The 24,424-nt window shown below is 38.5% G+C and overlaps 1 protein-coding gene across 1 annotated transcript in view; it reads left to right on the top strand.

Moving 5' to 3' along the window:
- Positions 1-24,424, top strand: part of LOC117972823 (A disintegrin and metalloproteinase with thrombospondin motifs 12-like) — a 137,738-nt gene that overhangs the window by 71,728 nt on the left and 41,586 nt on the right. Inside the window, exons 10-14 of the mRNA XM_058994584.1 lie at positions 2,445-2,537; positions 4,509-4,654; positions 10,123-10,292; positions 12,016-12,149; positions 21,585-21,705. Of these exons, the coding sequence (XP_058850567.1) occupies positions 2,445-2,537; positions 4,509-4,654; positions 10,123-10,292; positions 12,016-12,149; positions 21,585-21,705 (664 nt within the window). The remainder of the gene's footprint in view (positions 1-2,444; positions 2,538-4,508; positions 4,655-10,122; positions 10,293-12,015; positions 12,150-21,584; positions 21,706-24,424) is intronic.

The raw sequence follows: 24,424 nt of genomic DNA on the forward strand, positions 1-24,424 counted from the left end.
AAACATAATAAAGTTATCTATGTTTCTTTACCTAGCTTTTCTTATGCTCTTTTTGGTGCTCTTTCTTTCTTTGTTGATGTGTCTGAGTGCTTTTATTACATTTATGTTTTAGCTGCGAGAATCCACATGTGTACAAAGCTATTTTTGTTCTTACTAATTGGTTATGTGAGAACCATGAGGAATATTTTCATAATGTAAAATGAACAGAGAGCGAGTGGAATGCAACGCTACCTCGGGGTACCATGTGGTGTCTCTAATGGTTATATATATATATATATATATATATATATATATATATATATATATATATGGAAAAATTCGGCCCTGTGATTGGTTAAAATCTCATCATAGAAGCAAAAATCCTTACACCACGGGCAATAGTCTCCCTCTGTCATGTGATTGGTTCACATCACTGTCAGTCCAGCCTCTTTTCAAAGGAACGCCCTTCTCCCCTGCACTCCTCACAACAAATGAAAATGGCTGAATGTGAAAAAACTGTAAAATAGTGATTCTGTGACTTAACAGAAAATGAATTACAAAACATACTACAAAAGAAAAATGACGGCCGGGATATAAACTAGATTATGCAGCAGTCAGCAAACCAGACGGAGACAGCAAACCAGACAGAGACAGCAAACCAGACAGAGAAAAAAACTTTGATAACTATGCGGTATAAACTTCAAAAATGTTTTTCTGTTATTTATTTATTTACTTATGCTGTATCAGCTATATTTAAACAAATTATATCAAGTCATATTTACTTTGCCTCACTTATTTTCTTGACTGATTTCATATATTAAATAGGTACCACAGACTCAGCCCCTAGTGGAAAATAAAATGCCACTCGGGAAGACGATTGTTACCCCCAGAGTGCCTGCGGCTTCGGGCATTATAGCTCTCTGTCGGTAACAATAGTCTTCCCTCGGGGCAATAATTTTCCACTATAGCCGTCCTCTACAGTCCATATTTACTATATATATATATATATATATATATATATATATATATATATATATATATATATATATATATATATACCACCATTGAAAGTTAATACATTATTTAATATTTAAATAACTTAATTTAAGGAACAGTACATTCCGATGGCCTATTTAAGATTCGTATAGAATCATTTTATATATTGTTGGTTCAAAAATCCCATAGTTATTGTAATTGATAATGACACACAGTAAATAAATACACTTGTTTGTTTTGTCATTTTCTGTTATGATTATTGTACACGTATGTTAATACCATTTGAACCATACACCAAAATGCACAATCCTATACATGTAAAATATAGCAACGTAAAGACCAAAATGTGTTTGACAGTTTTGTACCTGTGCTAATCAGAACACTTCTTTGAATAACATACATTAGATTATTAATTTGCTTTGTGTTCTGCTAGTCCTTTCACAACACTTCTGATCTTTGATTATATTATATTGTGAAGTATACTATGCATTATTTTTTCTCTGTTGTGTGAATGTTTTCCCTGGTCATTAAACGTTAGTTCAAAAGATTGGAAGCAGCATTGGTGTAAGAGCACCCTTTTACAATTCACATTTTGAAAAGTTATGCATTATTTTAAATGTAATACATTACTGTAATGTTTTTCTGATTAAAATAGAACCCTGTGTGTGTGTGTGTGTGTGCGTGTGTGTGCGTGTGTGTGTGTGTGTGTGTGTGTGTGTGTTTGTATATGTGTGTAACCTAACCAAATATTAAAGAGATTAGTGGTGATTGTTTTTTTATAATCAACTTTCATGTGTCTTACTTATCTTTCACTTATAAACGTTTTTATTTTAAAGCAAATTATCATCAAAACTATTATACCCTTAAATACTTGTTAAAGAAAAAAAAAAGTATAACTGAATCCAAAACATCATAATTTATCAACCATGTATTATCCCTTGAAATGTGAATATCTTAGACAGCATGTATATACTGTACATATGTATGTCACACTAACTGTTTAGAAATCTATTGAGTACCACTGCTTAGATTGCATTGGAACTTGGTGTGAACATTCCTTGGCACTTCTTCTGAATCTAGGTCATGCTGTTCTAGTTGTGCTTGAAGCCTATTCATTGTTTTTCCTAATGTAGGCTACATATTCAGAAACACATGTCCAAATGTGATTAAATTAAAATATATGGATGCTTATTTGCTATTACAATAAATACAGTCATCACATACCAATTGCTGGGTCTAGGAAAGAATATCAAAATCTGACAGATTTATTTTTTGTGAAAAAAAAAAAAAATTGCAACTTCATACAATTTATACATGCCAGAGGGATTTGCAAATTAATTTGAGCAGTTTAGTCTGTATTTTGTTAAAATAATATGTTGCCCAATTTAAATTAAAATAAGTAACTAAAAAAAAAAACCCATCAACTTAGAGTTTATTTTTAAATGTTGTTCTGTATTTTATAATTGCAGAATGTATGCCAGACCCTCTGGTGCTCAGTAAATGGATCATGTCGTTCCAAGCTGGATGCAGCCGCAGATGGTACCTGGTGTGGAAAGGAAAGGGTATTTGCATTTTCTTAAAAGGATTTTGTCAAACCTGACTATTACACTTCATTTATAGAGGAAACACCACAACCCTTCATAGAGTATTGTAGATGTTACACAAATGAGGATAGCCGAATAACCCACAAGTCACCTTAAGATAGTTTAAAAGTAAAAACTTGACATACTATTCTCAGTTACAATTCTAGCTGCAGAAAAATAAACCAGCCCTAGTTGAAACAACAGTAATAATAGTCAAAACGACCTTGTAGCATTTTCCTTTAAGCATCAAGCTGTAAGGTGTGCCACCAAGTTTTCTACAATCTAATAATATATAGCTTTTACCGCAGCAAGAAGTTTAAATGCATCTCAAACTTCCTAGATGCAGAAAAACATAGCTGAGTTGTACAGTTTATTGAGCTTCAGTTTTTAATTTGAGATGCAAGCTCCATAGAGGCATTTTTACGAACAGTGCCAAAGCTTTATGTGAGCTCCACAGGGCTTGTTTGAGGCTGTTCAAATTCCAGACGAATGTGCTCACTGCAGTTCTAATTAAAAGCACTCATATTTTATCTGTGCCTTATCTTTCTTTTATCTGTTTGACATAAAATCCATTGGATTTTCATTTTATATTTGTCACGTGTAATGTAATTTGAATATATACAACAAATGTGATATAGAACAGTCCAGTGGGTCTATCCTTGTTCATCTCGGGGGCATTTATTAGTATTGTTTTTTTGTTCTGGGTAAATATCTGAACAGAACATGTTTTTTAAAAACAAGATTATGCCCTCCTGTCAGAGAAGACGATCTTTGATTGCCATTGATTGGTATTTGATTTATTGTGTAGTTGAGGATAAATGAGGGAGATATCTTTTGCGTAATTATCATGTTTTTAACAGATTCTACTGATTTTAATTGAACAGCAGCATGACAAAAACATGTTAAAGGGGAATTACTCTGAAAATCCAGCATATTGTTTATGAATAAAAAGGTTTCATGGTTAGTCCTTGATTGGGAGTGCACAAATGCTGTACCTAGCCACTCTGCTTGATTAAATCCATCATGGAGACTGGAGAATTACAGCAGCTCATCCACACACAGTAATTGAAGAGAAAATGGACACTGCCAGCAGGGAAAACCAATTGAGATTACATGTACAAATTGGTGTTTATAATCCATAGGCAGACGCACAACCAATTATATTATATAATATATTTTTTGCTCAGTACTATAAATGTAGGATTTGTATATGTTGTTTCTCTCTCCAGATTTAATTTGCCTCATATTCTAGTTCACATTATCCATGGGCCAGACATTTCTAACATATTTTACTGAGCTGTAGTTCAGTGCAGTTTATTACAATCTGGCTTCCATTCATAGTTGGATAGAATCGTATGACTCAGTCCTTTTTTTTCCTTCCCCTTGGCTTTAAGTTTACAATACAGTTTCAAGCTGGTATAGTATAACTGCATAAGGGAAAGACAGATACTGCTATGGCTGTAGCATAGGTGTTCATTCCTTGCTTACTGGTGTGTAAACAAGTGTAATTATGGACAGTCAAATCACAAGTTTATACCCTCAGAATTTGCATACTATTTATTTTTGTAATGGTTTATTATGAAATGTGGTCACCACCATATTTTACCTTCTAAGGCAATCCAAGCAAACCTGGAATTTCTGTCATGGGGCCAGTAAAAAAATGACTAAGAGTAGGTCTCAGTATGTATTTAATTTATTTCTTTGGGAAGGGGGTACATTCTGAGTACGTAAAGCATTCAATTAAACTGAATGTTTTTTTTTTTCTGTTCCTTTCCTTGCATTTCTGTTTCCTCCATAAATATGAACACACTGAAAATATCTTTTGAGTAAAAGGGGACTCTTGACATGTGTAGGCAATACATAATAAATTATATATATGTAATGTAGAAATATCTTTTTTAATAACCATCTGATTTTCTATGCTGTCTTTACTGCTTGTTTCCTATCCAGTGGTGCCTTTCTGGAGAGTGTGTGGTTGTGGGGAAGCGCCCTGATAAAATGAATGGGAAATGGGGCATGTGGAGTTCCTGGTCCCACTGCACACGGACCTGCGGTGCTGGAATTCAGTCTGCAGAGAGACAGTGCAACAACCCACAGTGAGTGATGCACTGCATTTTATTCACATTACACATTCATCATTGTGCCATCATTCAAAACATCCTTGTTGTTCAGTATAATGTTTTACTTTTTATTACCAGTATTCTTTTCTACAATAACATGATAAAAACTCTGGAATACATCTTTTCATTTCCCTGTTTTCAAATAACAATAAAAGCAAAAGATTAACAGACTTCTGGTTAGTGGCAATCGAAGCCTGAGCCCTAATCTTGCAGAAAATGCAGCGACTGTAAATCAGTACTATAAATCCTATCCGAAGCTCCCTCCCCTTGATGGGTGTCACAGCCCCAGCCCCCTGTAGCAACCAATGTGTGCTCCACTAATGATTGATAAAGATAGATATGTATAAATCTCAACGTCACGGCTAAAAAAAAATAAATTAATTAATTGAATCATCACTGCTACAAAGATTTTAACTTAAAGTACATTTATGACTGTAATACATTGTAATATTTTAATATTTGTGCTAAATAAACATCTATGTAATGTATTTAATACACATACATACATTATTTTCTTTTATTTTTTATAACAACTGTAACAGGACTATGTTTACCTTTTAATTTTTAATGTATTCCTTGTCCTAATCTGAACACTGAAATTAATTTTTTCGTTAATGTCTATTTAAACACAGCTGTGGTTTGGGTATTACAAGATCTACATTATAAATTAACTTGTTATCCCTGAGCACATTGTTACGATTAGAAGGATCGGTTTGCATCTACACTCTTGACAGTAGTGGAGTCTCCTTAGAGTAGGCAAGGGAGGCAGTGCCTCCTCAAAATGTCAAAGTGAAAAAAAAAAATATATATATATAGTGAAGTGGTATTGAAAGCGCGGAAAAGAGGATGGATTGACCCCCTAGAAGGAGTGAAAAATTATGAAATATAGGAGAGTGAGAGTGCCGCTTAAGTTGGGTTTTTGTATGCGTCTCCACTAAGCGCCAAACAGTAACTAACTGTGTGCTTATGGGGCCAAACCATAGCTTACAATATCTGAGAGCAATATTTGAATAGATTAAATCAAACCATACAGTAAGCGGACGCATAAAATAGTCAATAGGTGAAGAAGTGATTGAGACACATTTTCGACAAATACGTCATCTGCATAAAGCGAAATATGATGTTGAGTATTATTAACGGTGATGGGAGTATAATCAACTGACTGACGAACAGCCTGAGCAAGCAGCTCAAGAGACAGGGCAAACAGCAGAGGAGAGAGGGGGCAACCCTGCAGAGTTCCCCTGGAGATGTTAAATTGGGGAGAACACTTACTGCCTGTCAGCACCATCACTGAGGTATTAGCATACAAGATCTTAATCATGCCTATAAAATTTTCCCCAAAACCCATATGATTTAGAACCGGCCAAAGATATTGCCATTCTAAGTGGTCAAAAACTTTCTTCGCATCCAGAGATATGCTAACCGGGTTTTAATAAATCCAGTCTCGTCATTGTGAATCAATTTAGTCATATAGGCTTCAAGTCAGTGTGCAAGCACCTTAGCATATAACTTTGCATCACAATTTATTAAAGAAAGGGTATGATAACTTGTGCAATCAGTGGGATCTTTATCTTTTTTTAACAATAGCAGTATTAACATCTTTAGTAAAAAAAAGCCCTTCTCAACTGCAGAATGCATCATGTCAAGCAAAAGAGGAACTAACTGAGACCAAAAAGTCAGAAAACATTCAGGAGGAATGCCATCGAAACCTGGGGATTTACCCTTATTCGTATCTTGAACAGTGTCTTTAAGTTCAGCTAAAGATATTGGAGTGCAGAGAAGCCCTGCTTCACCGGCAGAAAGGTGCGGCAATTGCATCTTTTTGAGAAACGGCGTGCATTTGTCTTTGTCATGAGGAATATCAGAACTGTAAAGTTTGGAATAAAAGGAGCGAAATGCCGAATTTATTTGTACAGGGTCTGAAAGTATATCTCCCTTCAGAGATTTAACAGACATGTCTGCGAAGTGCTCGTTAGCCCGGAGTCTCAAGGCTAGAAGATGACTAGGTCTCGAGCCGTTGAAATAATAGTGCTGCCTAGCTCTATGAATAAGGAATTCAGCCCACTGCCTGAGTAAAAGATTAAGATCATTTCTAATTAAATCAAGTTCCAGTGCAGTATTAGCAGATACATTAGAATGCAAAGTATTTTCTAGAAATCCCAACTTGGTTTCCAATTCCTAATTCTGCTAAGTCACAACTTACTAAGGTTAGAAGCAAATGATGTAGCACTATTCCCGATAAATCCTTTAACTGAATCCCACAACACACGCGGATCATGAACCGAATTTCTGCTAGTTGGTTTTCAAATTCTGACCTGAAAGATTCATTCTGCAGCAAAATGGTGTTAAAGAGCCATCTGGCGGTCCGAATGAGAGCGCCAGGGAGTGTGGCTGTACAGACATACAGAAAAATCTTTGATTGAGGGATTCATTACACGACATAAATCAGACACCAATCTCTGTAGTGCAGTGGACGCTAAACGCTGATCCCTCCCCTCTGCTAATCCAGTCCTGTCCAAAGCATGCTCCCACACAGCATTGAAATCACCTCCGATAATCAAGCAGAACTCTGACAAATCAAGCATAAACAGAAACAAAAGAACAACTGTCTTTACATATGTTATTCTACCCTCTGTGTCACTTCCCGAATCCAGAAGAGTAAATTGCAGGTTGTGCCGGCCAACAATCAGAACCCCCTTATTTTTTTATCTGAAGATGAAGAACCTATAACATGATAATATCTATTTGCGATTCTAGGAATGTCTTTCTGCATGAGTTGCGTTTCTTGAAACATGGCAATATCAACTCGTTTCCACAGGAGGTCAAGACAGCTTGTACGTTTATGAGGTGTGTTCAGACCATGCACATTCCAGGATAATAGCGACAAATTAGTCATTAGTATTGAAAATAAACTTACAGATCAGCAAAAAGCAATCAAAATATCCTATTAGTAATCTAAGTGAAAAATAACAAAGGGAGCTAACACAGTATACGATCCCACGAGGTCCTCTCCCTCCCCTCCACCCCTCCAAAAAAAAGCTATAATCCGTGACCCTGATGGTTTCGGACATAAAGAGCTTTCTCTTCACAAAAACCCCAGAAGAATGTGCCCGTGACCGTAGGGATTTCGTTGTGGAAGACAGCAAAGGAAAGAATGTACAACTTAAGTGTGCAAGTACTGTCGAGTTACTATACATATTTTGACAAAAAAAAAAAAAACGCTCACGCATTTTGAAAAAAAACCAAAAACACTAATTTCATACAGCATATCAAAAACGAAAGCCCTGAAAATTTTTTTACATAAAACTCGAAAATAGCTAAAAAATAAGCACCGAAAAATACAATAAATAAAACCCGAAAAACAGAAGCCCTACTTATAATAATTTCCCGACAAAATATAAACACGATTAATCAAGATTAATATATGTCATAACAATAGGATAATAGTCCAGGATGAAAATACAGTAAAATCAAAAAAAGAAAAATATATAATAAAGAGAGCTTCAATAATAATCAAGTCCTGGTAAGTCCAAACTCTGCGATGTTGATTTCAGCAGTAATCCAAACATGAGGGGCCAGCAGGCCGATCAGGAACTACTCAAGACCGAGGCGCTGGGCGAGAGGTCTTCTTCCATCATGTTCCATCCTTTCGGGTGAGGAAGAAGAAGGACGTTGGGCCCGGACCGGACCAGAAGACCCCAGCAAATTCCGGAACTCCTCAGCCTCTGCTGCTGTTTTAAACAGATGTTCTTCAGAATTGTTGATAAGTTTAAGGGTGGCCGGGTACAGTAGGAAAGTTTGCAGTCCTTGCAAACAAGCCCGGCCGATCAGCTGGGAGAAGCCCTTATGGCATTGCGCCGTATAATTGCTATAGTCAGGAAAGAATTTAATTTCTTTACCTGAGAGAGTCACAGGATTCTTCCTGGCAGCTTGCAGGATGGCTTGGCGGTCGGAGTATCAGAGCAGGTTGAAGATGAGGGTCCTGGACCTATCATTTGTCTTGGGCTGACCGTTGTATATGCGGTGGGCACGCATGACCTCTATTTTTTTTTTTCAACCAAAGACGGAAACCACTGAGGGAGGAATTTCATGAGAAAAGCTGCCGCATCCCAGCCCTTGGAATTCTCCTCCAAGCCCACCATGCGGAGATTGGGCCGTCTGTTCCTGTCTTCTAAATCGGACAGTTTGGCCTCCAGCTGATCAATCCTGGTGCTGCAAAGAGAGGCCAATTTCGTGTTGTTATCCCCCCTTCATGTCGCGCGGTAAATTAATGAACTCCGTCTGTATGGAGGACAGTTTGGCGTCCGATCCTCTGCCCATTTCCTCCAAATGAGAAAATTGGGATTCAAAGTAATGACGGTGCCTCTCCATGCAGGCCTCAACAATGGCGAAGAGATCAAGCTGGGAGCAACTTTCATTGCCTTTAGAGGGAGACGCCAGCTGAGAGGAAAGTCTCTTTTTTTGGTTCTTTGCCATCCTGAGGTGAAGTAAATCTTAACCAGATTGGGATAAGAGTGAAGAATTAATTTATGCCTTAAGTAATATGTGAAAGAGGAGATGAAGGGTACGGAGCAAAAGCCTTAGGCAGCCATATCTCCAGTAGGTCATGTGATCTCGCCCAAGCTGTCAAAATTCTGAATCTAATTAGGTGACTGACAACCAAAAAAACAGACACAAAAAAGGGATTAAGAGGTTATTATTTTCAGGAGCATTTTTGCTGTCAGTCTCTCCCTATTCAGTAACATTTATCATAGCACAAGAAGTAGGTGTTAGTTTTGTTGTATGTCAGCTCACATCTTCCTACTTAATAATACAAACATCTTGTTTTGCTGACTTATTCAAAGAGTATATTGTAAAATTAGTTCTGTCAAGTTTTGGTAAAACCATCCATGGGTACTTTATTTGTTGAAATGCTATTCTACACACTGTGGATGAAGGTCATACTGGCATGTTCACAATGCTAATGCATTATTTTGTCTTTTGTGATGCATAACAAATGCACTTTTACAGCAGCTTGCAGAGACCACACACTCAAGTCTATCTCTTGAGGTTTGGCTTGAAATCAATCAAACACAATCTACTAGGAGTCATGGTGTATCAAATTAACATGTAATGACATCTTGGCTTAAATTCCAGTGTTCCTTGGCAACATTATACTATTCAAGGTAAATTAAACTACTCATTTGACTGAAAAAATATTATTACCTTTAAAAAATGTTACCATCCTGAAAGCCTCAATTTACATACTCTTTTGTCAAATACAAATTTAAAGTGGACTGCACAAAAACATGTAAATAATGGAGAAAATCTACAGTACGTACAGTGTATACAACACCACAAATTCAATGTCAGTGCCATTATAAATAAATACTGCCTTTGTGATGTAAAAAAGAGCCTGGGTGAATGGGACACAATTGGGGCTAACTTTTAGTTATTTTCTTCAGGCCGCAGTTTGGAGGCAAGTACTGCACAGGAGAGCGCAAGCGGTATCGAATATGTAACACCAAAGCCTGTCCCCAGGACAGGCCCACTTTCAGAGAAATGCAGTGCAGTGAATTCAACACGGTGCCCTACAAGAATGAGCTGTATGAGTGGATCCCAGTCACTAACACCTGTATGTATATCTCTAATATCATGTCTTCAGAATTACGTGTTTGTTAAATGTGTATTTAGCCAAAAATGCCATACTAATGTTTTATCACCGGTTCGAATCCAAGCTATGCCACTGCCGACCGTGGACGGGAGTTCCCAAGGGGTGGCACACAATTGGCCAAGCGCTGCCCGGGCAGGGTAGGGGTTAGGTCGACTGGGGAGTCCTTGGCTCACCACACACCAGCAACCCCTGTGGCTGGCCGGGAGCCTGTAGGCCGGCCTGTACTCAGTTCAGAACTACGTGGTGCTCCGATGCTGTAAGTTCTGGATATGGCTGCACAGCGAGCTTGCAGAGTGAAAGAAAAGCGGACGACTGACGTGACTTGTTTCGTCTTCGTCTCTCCCGAGTTAGTTCGGGGGTTGCAGTGGTGAGCCAGGTTCCATTCCAAAACTGGGAGAAAATTGGAAAATGAATACAAATAATTGTTAAAAAAAATGTTCTAAAACTGTCCCAGCCAAATTACTTATGAGAAAGTGATGACTATGGACTATTCTGGAAGAACATCAACACTGTCACATCCATCACTAAGTTATGGCAGGTGTGATGGAATGATTCTTATTTTCAGTTTGTTGTGGGGATATGATTGATGGCTGAACCAGGTTTAATAACCACTCCGTTTTATTGCTTTGCTTTTTTTTATAATGTAACAGACAAAAGAGTAAATCAAGGTTGCAGCATTCATTTTGTTGCAGCCTGTCCTCCATTGTCCAGTTTTGGTTTGGTTGTTAATAATAATATAATAATATATTAGTGGTAGAGATGAGATTTGAACCGGTGACCTTTTGGTTACAAGCCCTGGACTTTAACCACTGGATCACACTGCCTCTTAGTGTTAGTACACAGTCTTCCTTTTACCTCCATTTGATTCGGTATTGTGATGTACTTAAAACAAGTTGCCTGATAAAAAGGAGATTTCTGATCAATGACCACCATAAATTAGTACTGAAAATAAAGTAGTTTTGATGAGGTCTTTATCAATTTCTTCATATTGCATATCAACAAAAACAGCAATAGAGAACAAATACAATTGGATAATGCACTGTTAAGAACTGAAATGGTATGAAAATGTAGATTATATAAAGATTAGTGAAGAATAATGACATAATATCAATATAATATAAACTTGTGGTCAGAACCACTGACAATTCAATGCAAATCAGACGGCTTTAGTTCCACATTGATAAATTGTTATTTTTCTGGACATTTGTTCTGTCTAAAGCTGGAGGAGGGTGCTTGTTGTACTCCTAATGCTCTTTTGTAAGAAGAGCTTTCGAAAACAGATTAATCAAATGTACTCAAGTGGCCTAAATACTGTAATTCAGTTCTATGGAAAGGATGTAATTAAATTGCATCTGCTGACAAGACACCTTTGTAACCCTGATAACATTAGCAAGGTAGGACTTGATGATGAATAATGCTGAATTACAATGATTAAATTGGTGTTAATCTGCATCTGGTGATAATAAATAGAATAGTATTAGCGACACCATAATAGTTTTTGTAATTGATTTTCACAAACAGGTACCTCTACTGCACCAGAGCACCCATGGTAGATTTAACTCACTGTGCTCTCACTCTTGTTCCAATATACCAACTATTAGGACATATGTTTTGGTTAGGAGGACACAGCACTTCTAGAAACTGTCTGTTACAATGTTTGTTTTTTGTCTCTTTTTTGCTGTAGTAAACCCCTGCGAGCTTCACTGTCGGCCTGTTGATGGACAATTTTCTGAGAAAATGTTGGACGCTGTCATAGATGGGACCTCATGTTTTGATGACAATAACAGCAGAAATATCTGTGTCAATAGTGTTTGTAAGGTAGTGTTGGGGTATGTTTCTTTCTCAAAGCTACTGTACACAGACTTGTGTGTTTCTTGGTAGTATTCTTGAGAAACTATCAAGGACATTATTACATATATATATATATATATATATATATATATATATATATATATATATATATATTAATTAGAGAAATAATATTTGTACCAGTTCAAATTAAGTTCCCTAGTTTTTTTTGTTTTGTTTTGTTTTCACCAGCAAAAAAACATATTTTTGTCTCTGTTTTATTTGATCCTGGAGTAATTTCTTCTTGGATTCAAATCATGTTAGATCTAAGGAAACACTGTCCCCACTTCTAATGAGAGACCCCTTGGGAGCATGTTGGATAGGTAACATTTACTCAATAGGATCTCCTCTATGGTGGAGCAGGGTACCACTAGATGACACATGTAGGTTGAGACGGTACATTACATTGCGTGGAAATTTAAACCAAGTCAGTGCTTATTGCCACAAGGGGTCAAGAACAAAACATGATATAACACCTTCAAAACAGTATTGCAGGTAAGTCCTTTGTTTGTTTAACATACATGGCTTTGTTGGGAGTTGCAGCTGCAGCAGCAAATGCAATTTTAGAGTTTGAGTTTGAGCCTCAGATTAACAGACCCCGGCCGAGACGCTGACAGTACAGAAAGAGGGTGTACAGGACCAGGGTTTGTTTCTTGGATTTGCTAAATGTTGATCTAAAAACTGGATTGCGTCTGGATAGGGCAGCTATTGTCTGTCAGGCTCTGTGGGAGGATCTTGAATTGTCTAATAATAGGGGTTGCGTGGTACCACCGCATATTAATTGGTTGGCAGCATTGTCCTTCTATGCCTCGGGATCATTTCAAAGGGTTACAAGCGCCTTGGTGGGACTCAATCAATCTACCATCTCTGCAGTTATCCGTCAGGTCACGGCTGCATTGGTAAACAGTGTTAACGATTATATCAGTATCCCACTTAATCAGGCGTAGCTACAAAATATTAAAAGGGTTTTATGACATGACCGGGTTTCTCAGAGTAATGGATGTTATCGATTGCACACATGTTGCACTCAAATCACCATAACACCATGCATATACATTAAGATGGTTCCTATAGATATGGTAAAACATGAAAATATGAAATCTTGACCTCTCATCCCCTCATTTTTTTCAATTGGTGAAAAACTACTCCCTGCAAAATGTCATCAAAATTGGATTGTATTTAGAGGTGCCTCATCAACCTTGTTTTCCCTTCTCGACTGGCAAAGAGACGATCGTCTTCCAGTTTTGGTGTTCGGGTCTGGAGTCGATCAGCTCCTTGCAGTGCCGAAGTTGCTGAATGGGACAGGAGAGTCCCCAGCTGGTGCAGAAGATTGAGGCATCAAGGAGCGCATTTGTGGCATAGCCTTTGACACAACTTCTGCAAACCCAGGTCACAAATCTGGTGCTTGCATCTTGTTGGAACAGAAAATGGGAAAGAGACTGATCTCCTTCGCATGTCGCAAGCACATGTTCGAGGTTGTCCTTGAGAGTCTTCACACTCACACTTCTAGCTTCTTCAGGGCTAGACATCCAACTCTTCAAGCATTTCCAAAATCGGTGGGGTCTCATTGAGTTTAGGACAGGATTGGATGACAAGGAAGTGACTTTGAAGATCACAGACAACATGAAAGAAAAAGTTCTCACCCTTGAGAACTGCTTCATCTGACCATCATCTTCTTGGGTGGCGTGCCTCCTGGAAGAGTTTGCTTCCAAGCTCCAACAGGACTTCATAGAACACAATGGATGGCATGCCTGCTGTAGGGCTTCAAGATCTTCACGTTCGGTCAGACAAAGGAAGATGGCGGATTATTTAAGGTCACAGAAAAAGAGAATGGACTTTGTGAACTCCTTTGCTTCACCATTGCAGGGGGCTACATTCAATCCTGGCTCTCCGCTCCCATAGCTACTACCGCCCCACACTGAATGGTCTGAAGTTCTTGGAAAGGCTCCAGAAGTACTCCAAAATCAACCAGGGTGTCGCTGGTGGTGCCATACAGAAATGATTAGGGCACTTGTGGTACATGAGTGAGGAGCTGATTGGCTTAGAGTTCTTTGACCCTTTGGTCCCTCTCAATGAGAAAAGAGCCATGCTGCTAGCACTAGAGGAGGTCAAAAGAACGGAGGATCCGCTGAAGAGGATCAAGCTGCAGCTTTCTGATCTTGGAATGACCAGGAAGCCCAGTGCATTCATCACGTAAGAGACTAAAGGCTTCTTCAATGCCTTGGGTCTTCCTGAAGGCTTCCTCCACAAGGATCCTGAGGTCTGGCTTCAGGACAGTGACTATGGAGCTGCCCTGAAAATTGTCAGGGGATTGAAGGTGGTCAGTGACACTGCAGAGAGAGGCCTGGCTCTGATTCAAGAGTTTAATGACCATCTAACTCGCAAAGAGGAACAAAAGCAGTTCTTGCTCCATGTTGTCTCTCAGCATCGGAAGAATACGAATTCAGTATTCATCAATTTCTGAAAAACAATTCATTAAACACAGGCCTCATTTCAGAGTCATTTACATCAACTTTTGACCCCTGTTAAATGTGTTCTATACTGTTCTATTGTTTGAAAAACGATTTGTTCAGAAAATAAAACTTTCAAGTTTTATGATTGACTTTTGACCAGTGTTGGGCACCAGTAAATAAGGCCCTGTCCACACTATGCCTTTAAACCGTACTAGTTGTCCTTAAACTGGCTTAAAAGTGCATCCACGCTACGCAGCGTTTAATACCATACTCGAGAACCGTACTCGAGACCACCTCAGGAGGTAGTCTCGAGTCCGGTTCTAAATTAGATGGCATCAGGTAGTGCGGTTTGTCAGAAGTGTGGATGCTGTAATACCAAACTACATTTTTTTGTGTATCCTTGTGGCAAAGTGGTTTGCAGTGCGCAGGTGTAGTGGTGATGTGATTACGTAACAGAAGACAATCAACAATGTTCACAGTCCAAACAATATGCTTATTTGTAATCCTGATCTGGTGACCACAAAGAATAATCCCAGGCAATACACAGCAATGCACTGTTCCAAAACAACGGGTTGCAGTCCCGAAATAATAAGACACAGTTTTTAAATAATAAACACAGTCAAACACACACAAAGACACACCTTCACAAGTCCAGAGTGATTATTATGGTGCTTGTGGTGTAATACAATTTATTAGTGGTACAGTGGTGCAGTGTTGTCTGTTTTTTGTGCTGGCCTGTAGCGACAGCTCCGGATCGTGTTAGCCATCTAATATCAAACAAGTAGATTTTTAGACACGACAAAACAAACAAAACACTCACTGTAATTTTACACTTGTCCTTCAGCGGTATATATACCGTATGTCTTCAGGAAGGGATTCCATTTATTTAATGTGGAGGTGATTTGTGATGCATTCTATAACATTTGTAATGTACAAATTTCCCTGGCTGCTGTCATGACTCTTACATTTTGACAAACAGTATTTAATCATTTTAGGGACCCAATGCACCAAACAGCATATCAGTAGATAAGTACTGTAACATACCTAGATAATTCAATATTTGTAGATAGAGTGTGAAAATATTTATTTTCACCTTTTCTATAGGTTTCGAATGCAGTTTATTCACTTATTTTAACCATTTGTAAACTTAATGAACATTTACTTGATAGAAGTATTTGAAGAAGACCCAGGACACAATGACAACAGAAATCTGATGTTGATGTCCTTGCTTTGAGTGGGTGTGTTGTTAACGGTATGGGAGGCTGTGACAGAGAGCAAATGAATCTGAGTCACCAATCTCCCTCCCGACCTGTGAGGGCATGGTATAACAGGAACAGTGTGCCCTGGACTGGGTGGTTTGACAGTTCATTCCAGGGTCAGTTGGAAGTCGGCCATCCAAAAAGGGGGCGAAGCCACAATACTAGAAGTCAGCACCTTACTGCGGTAGGCAATGTTTCAGTCATGGATTAGAGGAGACCTGATTGCACTCACTACCAAAGGGGGCGTGACTGAAGGTATATCAGGGGATGTGGCCGAGCGATCTGTTCCTCTGTTATGGTTATGGAGTAAAAATAAACCGTGAGTGTTTCGTGTTGTACTATCTATCTGTTAACTTTTCATGTTTGTCATTTGTAGATGTCTAATTATCCGGGAGCTGTCGCTGATAACCCAGCATCAAACCCGGACTGCACTGCACCACTGTTAAGCACCAATATTGTATTCACAACACCACTTGCACCCGGAGCACTCACTGTTGGACTGGTGATCGTGTAGGTGTTTTAAAGGGTGTGTTTGTTATTATTATTTCGGGACTGAACCCCGTGGTTTTGACTGGCTGTACACATGGTTGTGTATGGTCAGTCGTATTATTTAAAACCAATTAATAAAGCTTTGTTTTCACCATTGAACTGTTGTTGGACTGTTGTTACTAAGCACTGCATCACCTTTACACCTGTGCACTACAAACCACTTTGCTTTGGAACACCAGGGAAACATCTGCAAACTGCACAGAGATCATCATCAATGTCATTGCCACACAATTCAAACTTATAGCTGGAGGCAATGTGGGATTTATTTATTTCCCACGCACAGCCTGCTCTCCAGATCTGTCTGCAATTTTGGCATATGGATCACCATACTCCTCCCCCACGAGCTATGTTCACTTAGTCCCTATGTTGTCAGTGTTCCACAAGCATTCCGTAATGACCTCATAAATAGCATGTCTTATTGATGCTGATAAGCAGACAATCTGGTGGTCACACAATAAATTGCTTCAATTTGGCAACCAGAATACAGTATCCCTAATGTAATAAAGTATGCAAGTACAATGATGACTTCTAAAATGATTTAAATGCATTAAGACTTTGGGCCCGATTTTCATGAATGGGCAATGGTGGCGCTGGTGCTGTTCATGCACTTTAGGACCATGCAAGGATGTTGGTTGTCAGTGGATCTCGTGTCGATGTTAAAAGGGCAAGTGATCACAGAAGATAGGTGAAATAAACCAAAATACAAATATAAGGATATGCAGCACCACATTTGTATTTAACAGTTGCAATTGTAGACATTGCTTTAATCATTTGTCTCTTAATTAACGTTTTGAACAACACGCAGCTTAATTAATTTTGCAATTCAGTTAGCTAAACACTATGGTATTGTTACATTAAAAAACAAACATTATCCATTTCTAGAAACACACAAACAAAAGCTTAAAAACAACCTTACAACCATTTAAAATTATTTTACAGTAATATCACCATAGCGATAACCCCCCTGTTGTTGTGATGCATGAAAACAAACCATATATGAGAAGGGTTATGAGAACAGCTGAGGCTTTAGGAGAGCGACAACACGCTGGGCTGGGCTGCTGTCGATCGTAGTTCAGGTCACAGCGTCCTTTAAAAGAAAAAGTTTTTTTGTTTTGTTTTTTAATTATGTATGTATGTATGTATGTATGTGTGTGTGTGTGTGTATGTATGTATGTATGTATGTATGTATGTATGTATGTATTATTATTGTTCCGTTGTGCTTTTCTTTCTCTTTTCTGTGTCCCTGAGCAATTGCAATTTACATCAGAGGCGTAACTTTTTGGTTACAAACGTATATAGGCCATCCGGGTCAAAAATATGTTACTGTATATAGTACACGTTCTCATTTGACTTTAGTGTGTGTTGTAATTCTAATTACTATGCATACTAATTTGGCCAATCAGATTGCTGAAAATGAAACAAGAACCAATGAATTTCAAGAAAATACAGTACCGGTAGTAATAATACAGTAAATGTAATAAATAATCCAAAAGTCGCCTTACAAGTGTTGAAAGATCTCACATTGAATCTAGTATTAGCTATGGTAACTCAGTATTATAGTGTAAAATTGAAATAAATATAATTAGAAAATAAAAAAAAAACGATTGTGTACATTGTTAATACAAACTGAATCGTGTCATGGTCAACATTCACTGCCATCCATATTACAGCAAAGCAGGACTGAAATTCTTTCCTTTTCTCTTTCCAGCCATACTTGCATGCTGTTGCAGTCAGTGCTGTTTTTTTCAAACTGTAAACCCGGCACTGCGTACAGGGATTAAATAGCCAAGGTACAGTACAGGGGTAATCGCTCAGAAACGAAGTGCAAACAGCCGATTGGTCGATCTGTCAAGCTTTTACTACAGTAAAGTGCTGCCTTTTGTATTGAAATCTAGGTGAATGGCAAGGTATCGTGATGAAAACAGTTGATTGGTGGATTAGTAAGAGCGATTACTACCGTATAAGCAGTACTTTTGTTATTTAAATCTACATCAGTGGCACATAATGAGATCCAAACAGCTGAGTTTGCCCAAAATATATGGTGTGCTTAACACGGTATAAACGATGCTCAACCCCCTTACCACCCCTTACCATCCCCATAGGCAGTCATTGTAGGACGGACCTGAGAGGGAGCCTTCCTTAATGCTGTAGTCCGTGCACGATATCGATATACAATTTTCATATTGTTGCCCACCCCTGTTCATTTCATTTAGATGGGTGCGGTGTCTTGCTGTGTACCTGCAGTGAATGAGATGGACACCATGCTAGGTTGAACTGTATACAAGTTCACTGGGAGTATGGTACAAGTACAAATGCAGACATGTAGTTTGTTTAGTATCAGAATGCCCCCTGTTGGTAGAGTGGGAGTGCTGTACTCGTACAGCTACATGCAACACACTAGCTGGACTCCGGAGCTAACTGTGTATTGCAAAATTAGCTGTGTGTTGTTCAAAAAGTTAATTAAGAGATACATGATTATAGCAATGTGTACTATTCCAACTGCTAAATACAAATGCACTGCATTTCGTTCTTTGTTTATTTTTAACCTGTCTTCTGTGCTCACTTGCCCTTTTGAATTTTATATTGGACACAAGCTCCACTGACAACCACCGTCCTTGCATGGTCCTAAAGATTTGAACAGCTCCAGCACCACCACTTTGCCCAGTCATGAAAATCGGGCCTTGTATGTGTAATTTGGCTTTTAGCAGCTTAACACTACTTGGGAATAAATCATTTATATTTAAATATACTGTACATTATTTTCCCAGTACGATTACTCAAGGGGTGATTTGATGAACCTATAACCTGCTGTGCTAAAAGGGGTGGTTGATGCAATCCAGGAAGATTCTCTAGTCAAGTATGGCTTATTCATATGGTATATAGGTCATTCCAAAATAAAATGCATGCATATTATTCTATTACATGACACCCACAAAAATACAGTACTCCCTCGCTATAACGAACCTGTCGGGGTCCAAGCCTTTTGTTCTTTATATCGAGGGGTTTGTTATAGCGAAAGGACAATCCAAATGAAGGATAAACTGTAGGAGTAAATTAATGAGATGAGATTGTGAATAAAAGTAGAATTACATGTACCTGTGCGTCCCATGTTTGCAGTATTCTGCCTTTGCTTTATCCAATTTGTTAAAGAATTAAAATGCAGTATAGAAAGCACAAATCCTGAATTGAAGCTGAACATTTATTCAAAATAAGTGCACCAATTCTTAATCCACCATGCAAGAATCCCAAACTGAGCTTTTCGTGCTATAGCAAGGGTGTACTGTATATTGAAATTCACTTTCTTGTGGAATCAAACGACCCTATTTTACATGTCAGTGAAATGTGAACTGAATCATTTATTTTACCTCCCTTTCATCTTCAGTTTTATTCCTTCATTGTTTAATTATTTTACCATGACTAGACAAATGTTAGAATGCATGGGTGCAATAGAAAAAATATATAATAATTATATTTCAGATTTAAATGGCACTTTAGATATTGGCCATTGAATCATAAATATTGAATTATTTGTTTCATTTATTTTTCATTTCCACTCCAGATTGTATCACTGGTTGAGCTTTGGCAGTGAAAAGCTGGTCCCTTTTCCATTAAGCCTGGGGGATATTCCATTGAACACTTTCATTTTGTAGCATTCTCTGGAATTTACAGCCAGCCAAGACAGTAATAAGAACCATAATTTCTTCCATATCCCATGCTGTTTTGTTAATATTTTTGAATTTCCCAAACCCCCACCGCATTTAAATGATATTGGATTATTTGTGAATGCACTCTGTGGTGTGCAACTGTGTGAAAGCATTTCATTTATTCCATGATGCATTGCCACTGTTTGAAAATCTAGCTAGTTTCCAAACCAACCCAAATTAGTATTTGTGTGTCATCTAATGCATAGAAAATAATCACCTGGAAAAACATTTCTCCAGTTGTGACAATTGTCCAGCAGGAAGACATTTTTTTCTGCACAGAAACTTCACACAGCACCCATCAATATGATCTAGGACTCCACCAAAAATATTTCCATCTCCATTAAATGATTGTGACACTGCAAATATGTCTGTGGTTTAGTGTGACATTCCTAATGCAAAAAAGGACACCAATTAATACACTCTTTGAATATATACTGGTATAATGCAATGTAAGTATAATCATTTTCGGTCACTGATGAAATTCAAATTTTGGGTTCCAATAGTATTAGTAGTAAGGTACACCGCTCCCCTTTATAAGGTGGCCCTTTATACTGCGATACAGATTATAAGGCAGTATGGTCATGGCTCCCAGTTGCTTCATAATGCCATTACACTAACACTAGTATTCTCGTTATAAGACGGAACACAAACAACACTGTCTCTTAACTATGGCTTCCGACTATAGCGTTATAAAGGGGGATTTAAATAAGATGAAGCTGTTGTAAACAGATTTATTTCACAAAACTAATTCCAGGCTGTTATTTCATGAGCAGTTTTTATAGCAACAGCAAGAGACAACAAATATTTTTTTGACCTGAATTTGCTTCTCTGCCAAATGGCCATACTCCTCTGTGTTACAGAAATAAAGAATCCATAATGGAATATGTGTCTTTTTTCTTATATCCTAGACTTTCCAATGGAAAAAACATAATGGAAATGTTTTCTTACATGAAAAAGTTAAGAAAAATACACAATAACTTTGTAATTCTGGTAATTGTGTATTACGAAGTGTACCTTATGCTTGGGGCGGAATCTTCAATAACACCGTGTTTCTTCAATAACATCGTTACTAATTAACTATGGGTCTGGATGTGCCAGAGAAAATTAAATAAATAAATATGCCTCAAGGCACTTTTAGGTTTAAGATAAAAATGGACAATTTCATGAGTGGCAATATATAATATGTATTTTTCTTTTAGACTTTCAAAGGATTATAATGAAATGGTTTCAATTCAAATTCTTAAGTGTTCCCCTCATATTCTGTTTTCCTTTCAATACTTAAATGACTTTTAATTGATTTCAGGCCTACTGTCTCTGTTCTCGCTCTTATTGGAAGCAAGTGGTAAATGTTTTTTATAGAAAAGTTTGAGTTCATATTTAAAGGGCTATACGTCTACAGTGTATTACTTTAATTAAAAAATAGTTTTTGCATTCTTTCAGGACGTAGGATGTGACTATGCAATCGACTCCAATGCTGTTGAAGATCGCTGTGGGGTGTGTCTTGGAGATGGTTCTGGCTGTCAGACTGTGACAAAGATGTTTGATGCAAGTGAAGGGTCAGGTATGGTTACTTTTTTGCCATTAGGGAGAGCTTTTCACCTTTTTTTCAGTTTAAAGCTGTGCATATGAATTAGAATGAAGTTGTAATGGATTTCTTATGAACCCCTTGGAGCCCAATTATTTCAAGTCGTATTTTATTCAGGATAGGTAAACAAGTTTAAGTAAATCACAATACATATACATTTTTGCCCAGAGAAGAGCTAACCGGAGTTTATATGCAACATTTAAAAAAAAATAAAATCAAAAAAACGTAAAACCTATCTGCATTTTAAAAAAAGGATGAGAATCTCCCATGTATGGCAGTGCGATCTATCCTGCAGCATCCAGCCGGAACATCGTCAACAAAGGCAAGTGCAACCAGGCCACCCCTTGCCATGCTTTCTACTTGCTTTCTCTATCCTCAGCTCTCACTCAGTTTAAACCGAAATTAACATGGTATTCTGTGAAGATTGCTCTGCTCCTCTTTCTCCATCTTTCATGAGGATAAAATGCTTAATGTGTGCTATGCCTACTAACGGGTCAAACGCTACTCCTAATTGGGAATCAAACACAGGTCAACATCTGGGTAAAAAAAAAACAGAGCTTCACCGGCAAACAACGGCAACAGCTCCAGACCCTCTGTTTCTACTTCAGTTGCCACCCCTCTTATTCCAGCAATGGATAAAGATGTATTTTCGAATTCCCACAGAACAGGCTGAACAAAGGGATGCAGCGCAAGCAGCGAAAACCCCCGCTAGCTATAACTCAGGCATCAGCAATGGCACTGCCACCATCCACAGAAGCAAGTCCAGTCGCGGGCTCATACCCGTGATACTGACACATGGCAGTAAAATAAATGGCAGTGACCCAACCGTCACATTAGCCAGCCAAGGTTTCTTTTCTGTCATCAGCACCTCAGAAGGGGACAACTTTGAGGGTTTCCCCTTTCATCCTGACGTTTAGAAAACCATGGAAACCATATTGCAAAAATATGAAGCAACACAAGCATCTCTTTCATGGCAAAAACAGTTCTATAAGGTTCCCTCGGTCACGAGGACTATAGCTATAAGAGTGGACAACTACCAAATACAGCAAGACTGGCAGACGAAGGGCGCAGCGCAGCAAGGCTACAACTTCAGGCTGCCTACGACAGCTTAGACTCTAGTGCAAGAGCAGTAGCCGCAGTGACAGCAGCAAGGTGGATTGACCATCTAATAAGCCTTAATACTGACGTTTAATCATTGCAATGTCCTTTTAAGATGATCTGCTATTTGGGTCTGACCTGAAGTCAGAACTGGCACAACTGAAGGAAACCAAACAAGCCCTATAAAAACGAGGGACTAAAACATTCCTTTCTGGTCGCCAGGGGGTGCCTTGTTTCCCCAAGCCCTCTGCTTCCCAGGCAAAACCAGAAGTGGACCAGCATATCACCCTGACATTTCTCCACCAAACCCTACCCCAACCAATCATCTCTCCCTCCTACCCTTTGGGGGCAGAGTATCTCAGCTAAATCCATCTCAAGAACTGACTTTCCTGGGCACCACTCTCAACACAAGGCTAAACAAAGTCAGACTAACGGGTCGAATACCAGCGCAACACTCCCGGGCAAGCCACTTCAAGCAAGACACAAAACAATCGTCCAAAGCATTCCAAACCCTCCTTGGCCACATAGGCTCAGTTATACACTTTCCTGCACCTGAGACACCTTCAGTGGTGCCTCTTAGCTTCTTCCAGACACAATGAAAATACAAGTTACCACAAGCAGAAATGGAGGCAACTTGATTGAATTAGTCAACCATGCTTTCACAAGGTATACCACTGGAAGAAAACAACTGCCACAAAATTCTCTACACAGATGCCTCCCTGACAGACTGGGTGGTCCAAGTACCTCCATTTACAAGGAAAATGGTCACTGCATCAAAGGGTGCATCACATCAACTATAAGAAACTCTTATCAATGTTACTCACTGTGAAACACTACAAGGCAACCTTACACAGCCAGGACATCCCCATCATAACAAACAACACCACAGTAGTCAAGTACATAAACCACCAAGGAGGCACAAAATCCTGGCAGCTCTGCAAACTGACAATAAAGATGTGGTCGTGGTGCAGACAGCATAAAACCCCTCTCCTACTATGTATTCAGCATCCAAAAATACACACCAACAGGTCAACTTTTTGTGTCCTTTTGGGAGCACTGGGGAGGCCAGTATCTAAACAAACCACCGCAAGCTGGAGACCTGCTACATCAAAGACATCAAAGCTTGGTAATATCTTAATTTGTAATTTGTTAATCTTAAGAAATGTAACCATTAACCTTCAAGGTTGCTGCATCCATGATTGCAGCAGACTTGAAGGACAAATGATGTTGACATCTGTGACCATAGTGTTCATGGCCTCGGGGGTGGTCCATGACTGCGTCACAGGCTTGTCGGGTCTTTAGGAGGTAAATACCCATGCGGTAATGGTTACGTTTTTATTTCAGGGAACCAAGGTTATGATAATAAGCTAACATTTTTGTGCATTTTGACAGCCTACAAGGTTGTATTTTATATTTAGTTCATACAGCATACATGCCAGATACACATTTATAAGGCTTAAGTTTCCCAGGCAGCATAGTGGTTAAGAAAATCACATTAGTTAATCTGTTGTACTGTATTAGTATGATTATCTAGTGTTTTTTTCTCCCCATGTCTCCTGCTGGATGCAGAAATATCTAAGTGGTTCAAAGATTCTTG

Source organism: Acipenser ruthenus, chromosome 2 (assembly GCF_902713425.1).
Source record: "Acipenser ruthenus chromosome 2, fAciRut3.2 maternal haplotype, whole genome shotgun sequence".
NCBI classification, from domain to species: domain Eukaryota; kingdom Metazoa; phylum Chordata; class Actinopteri; order Acipenseriformes; family Acipenseridae; genus Acipenser; species Acipenser ruthenus.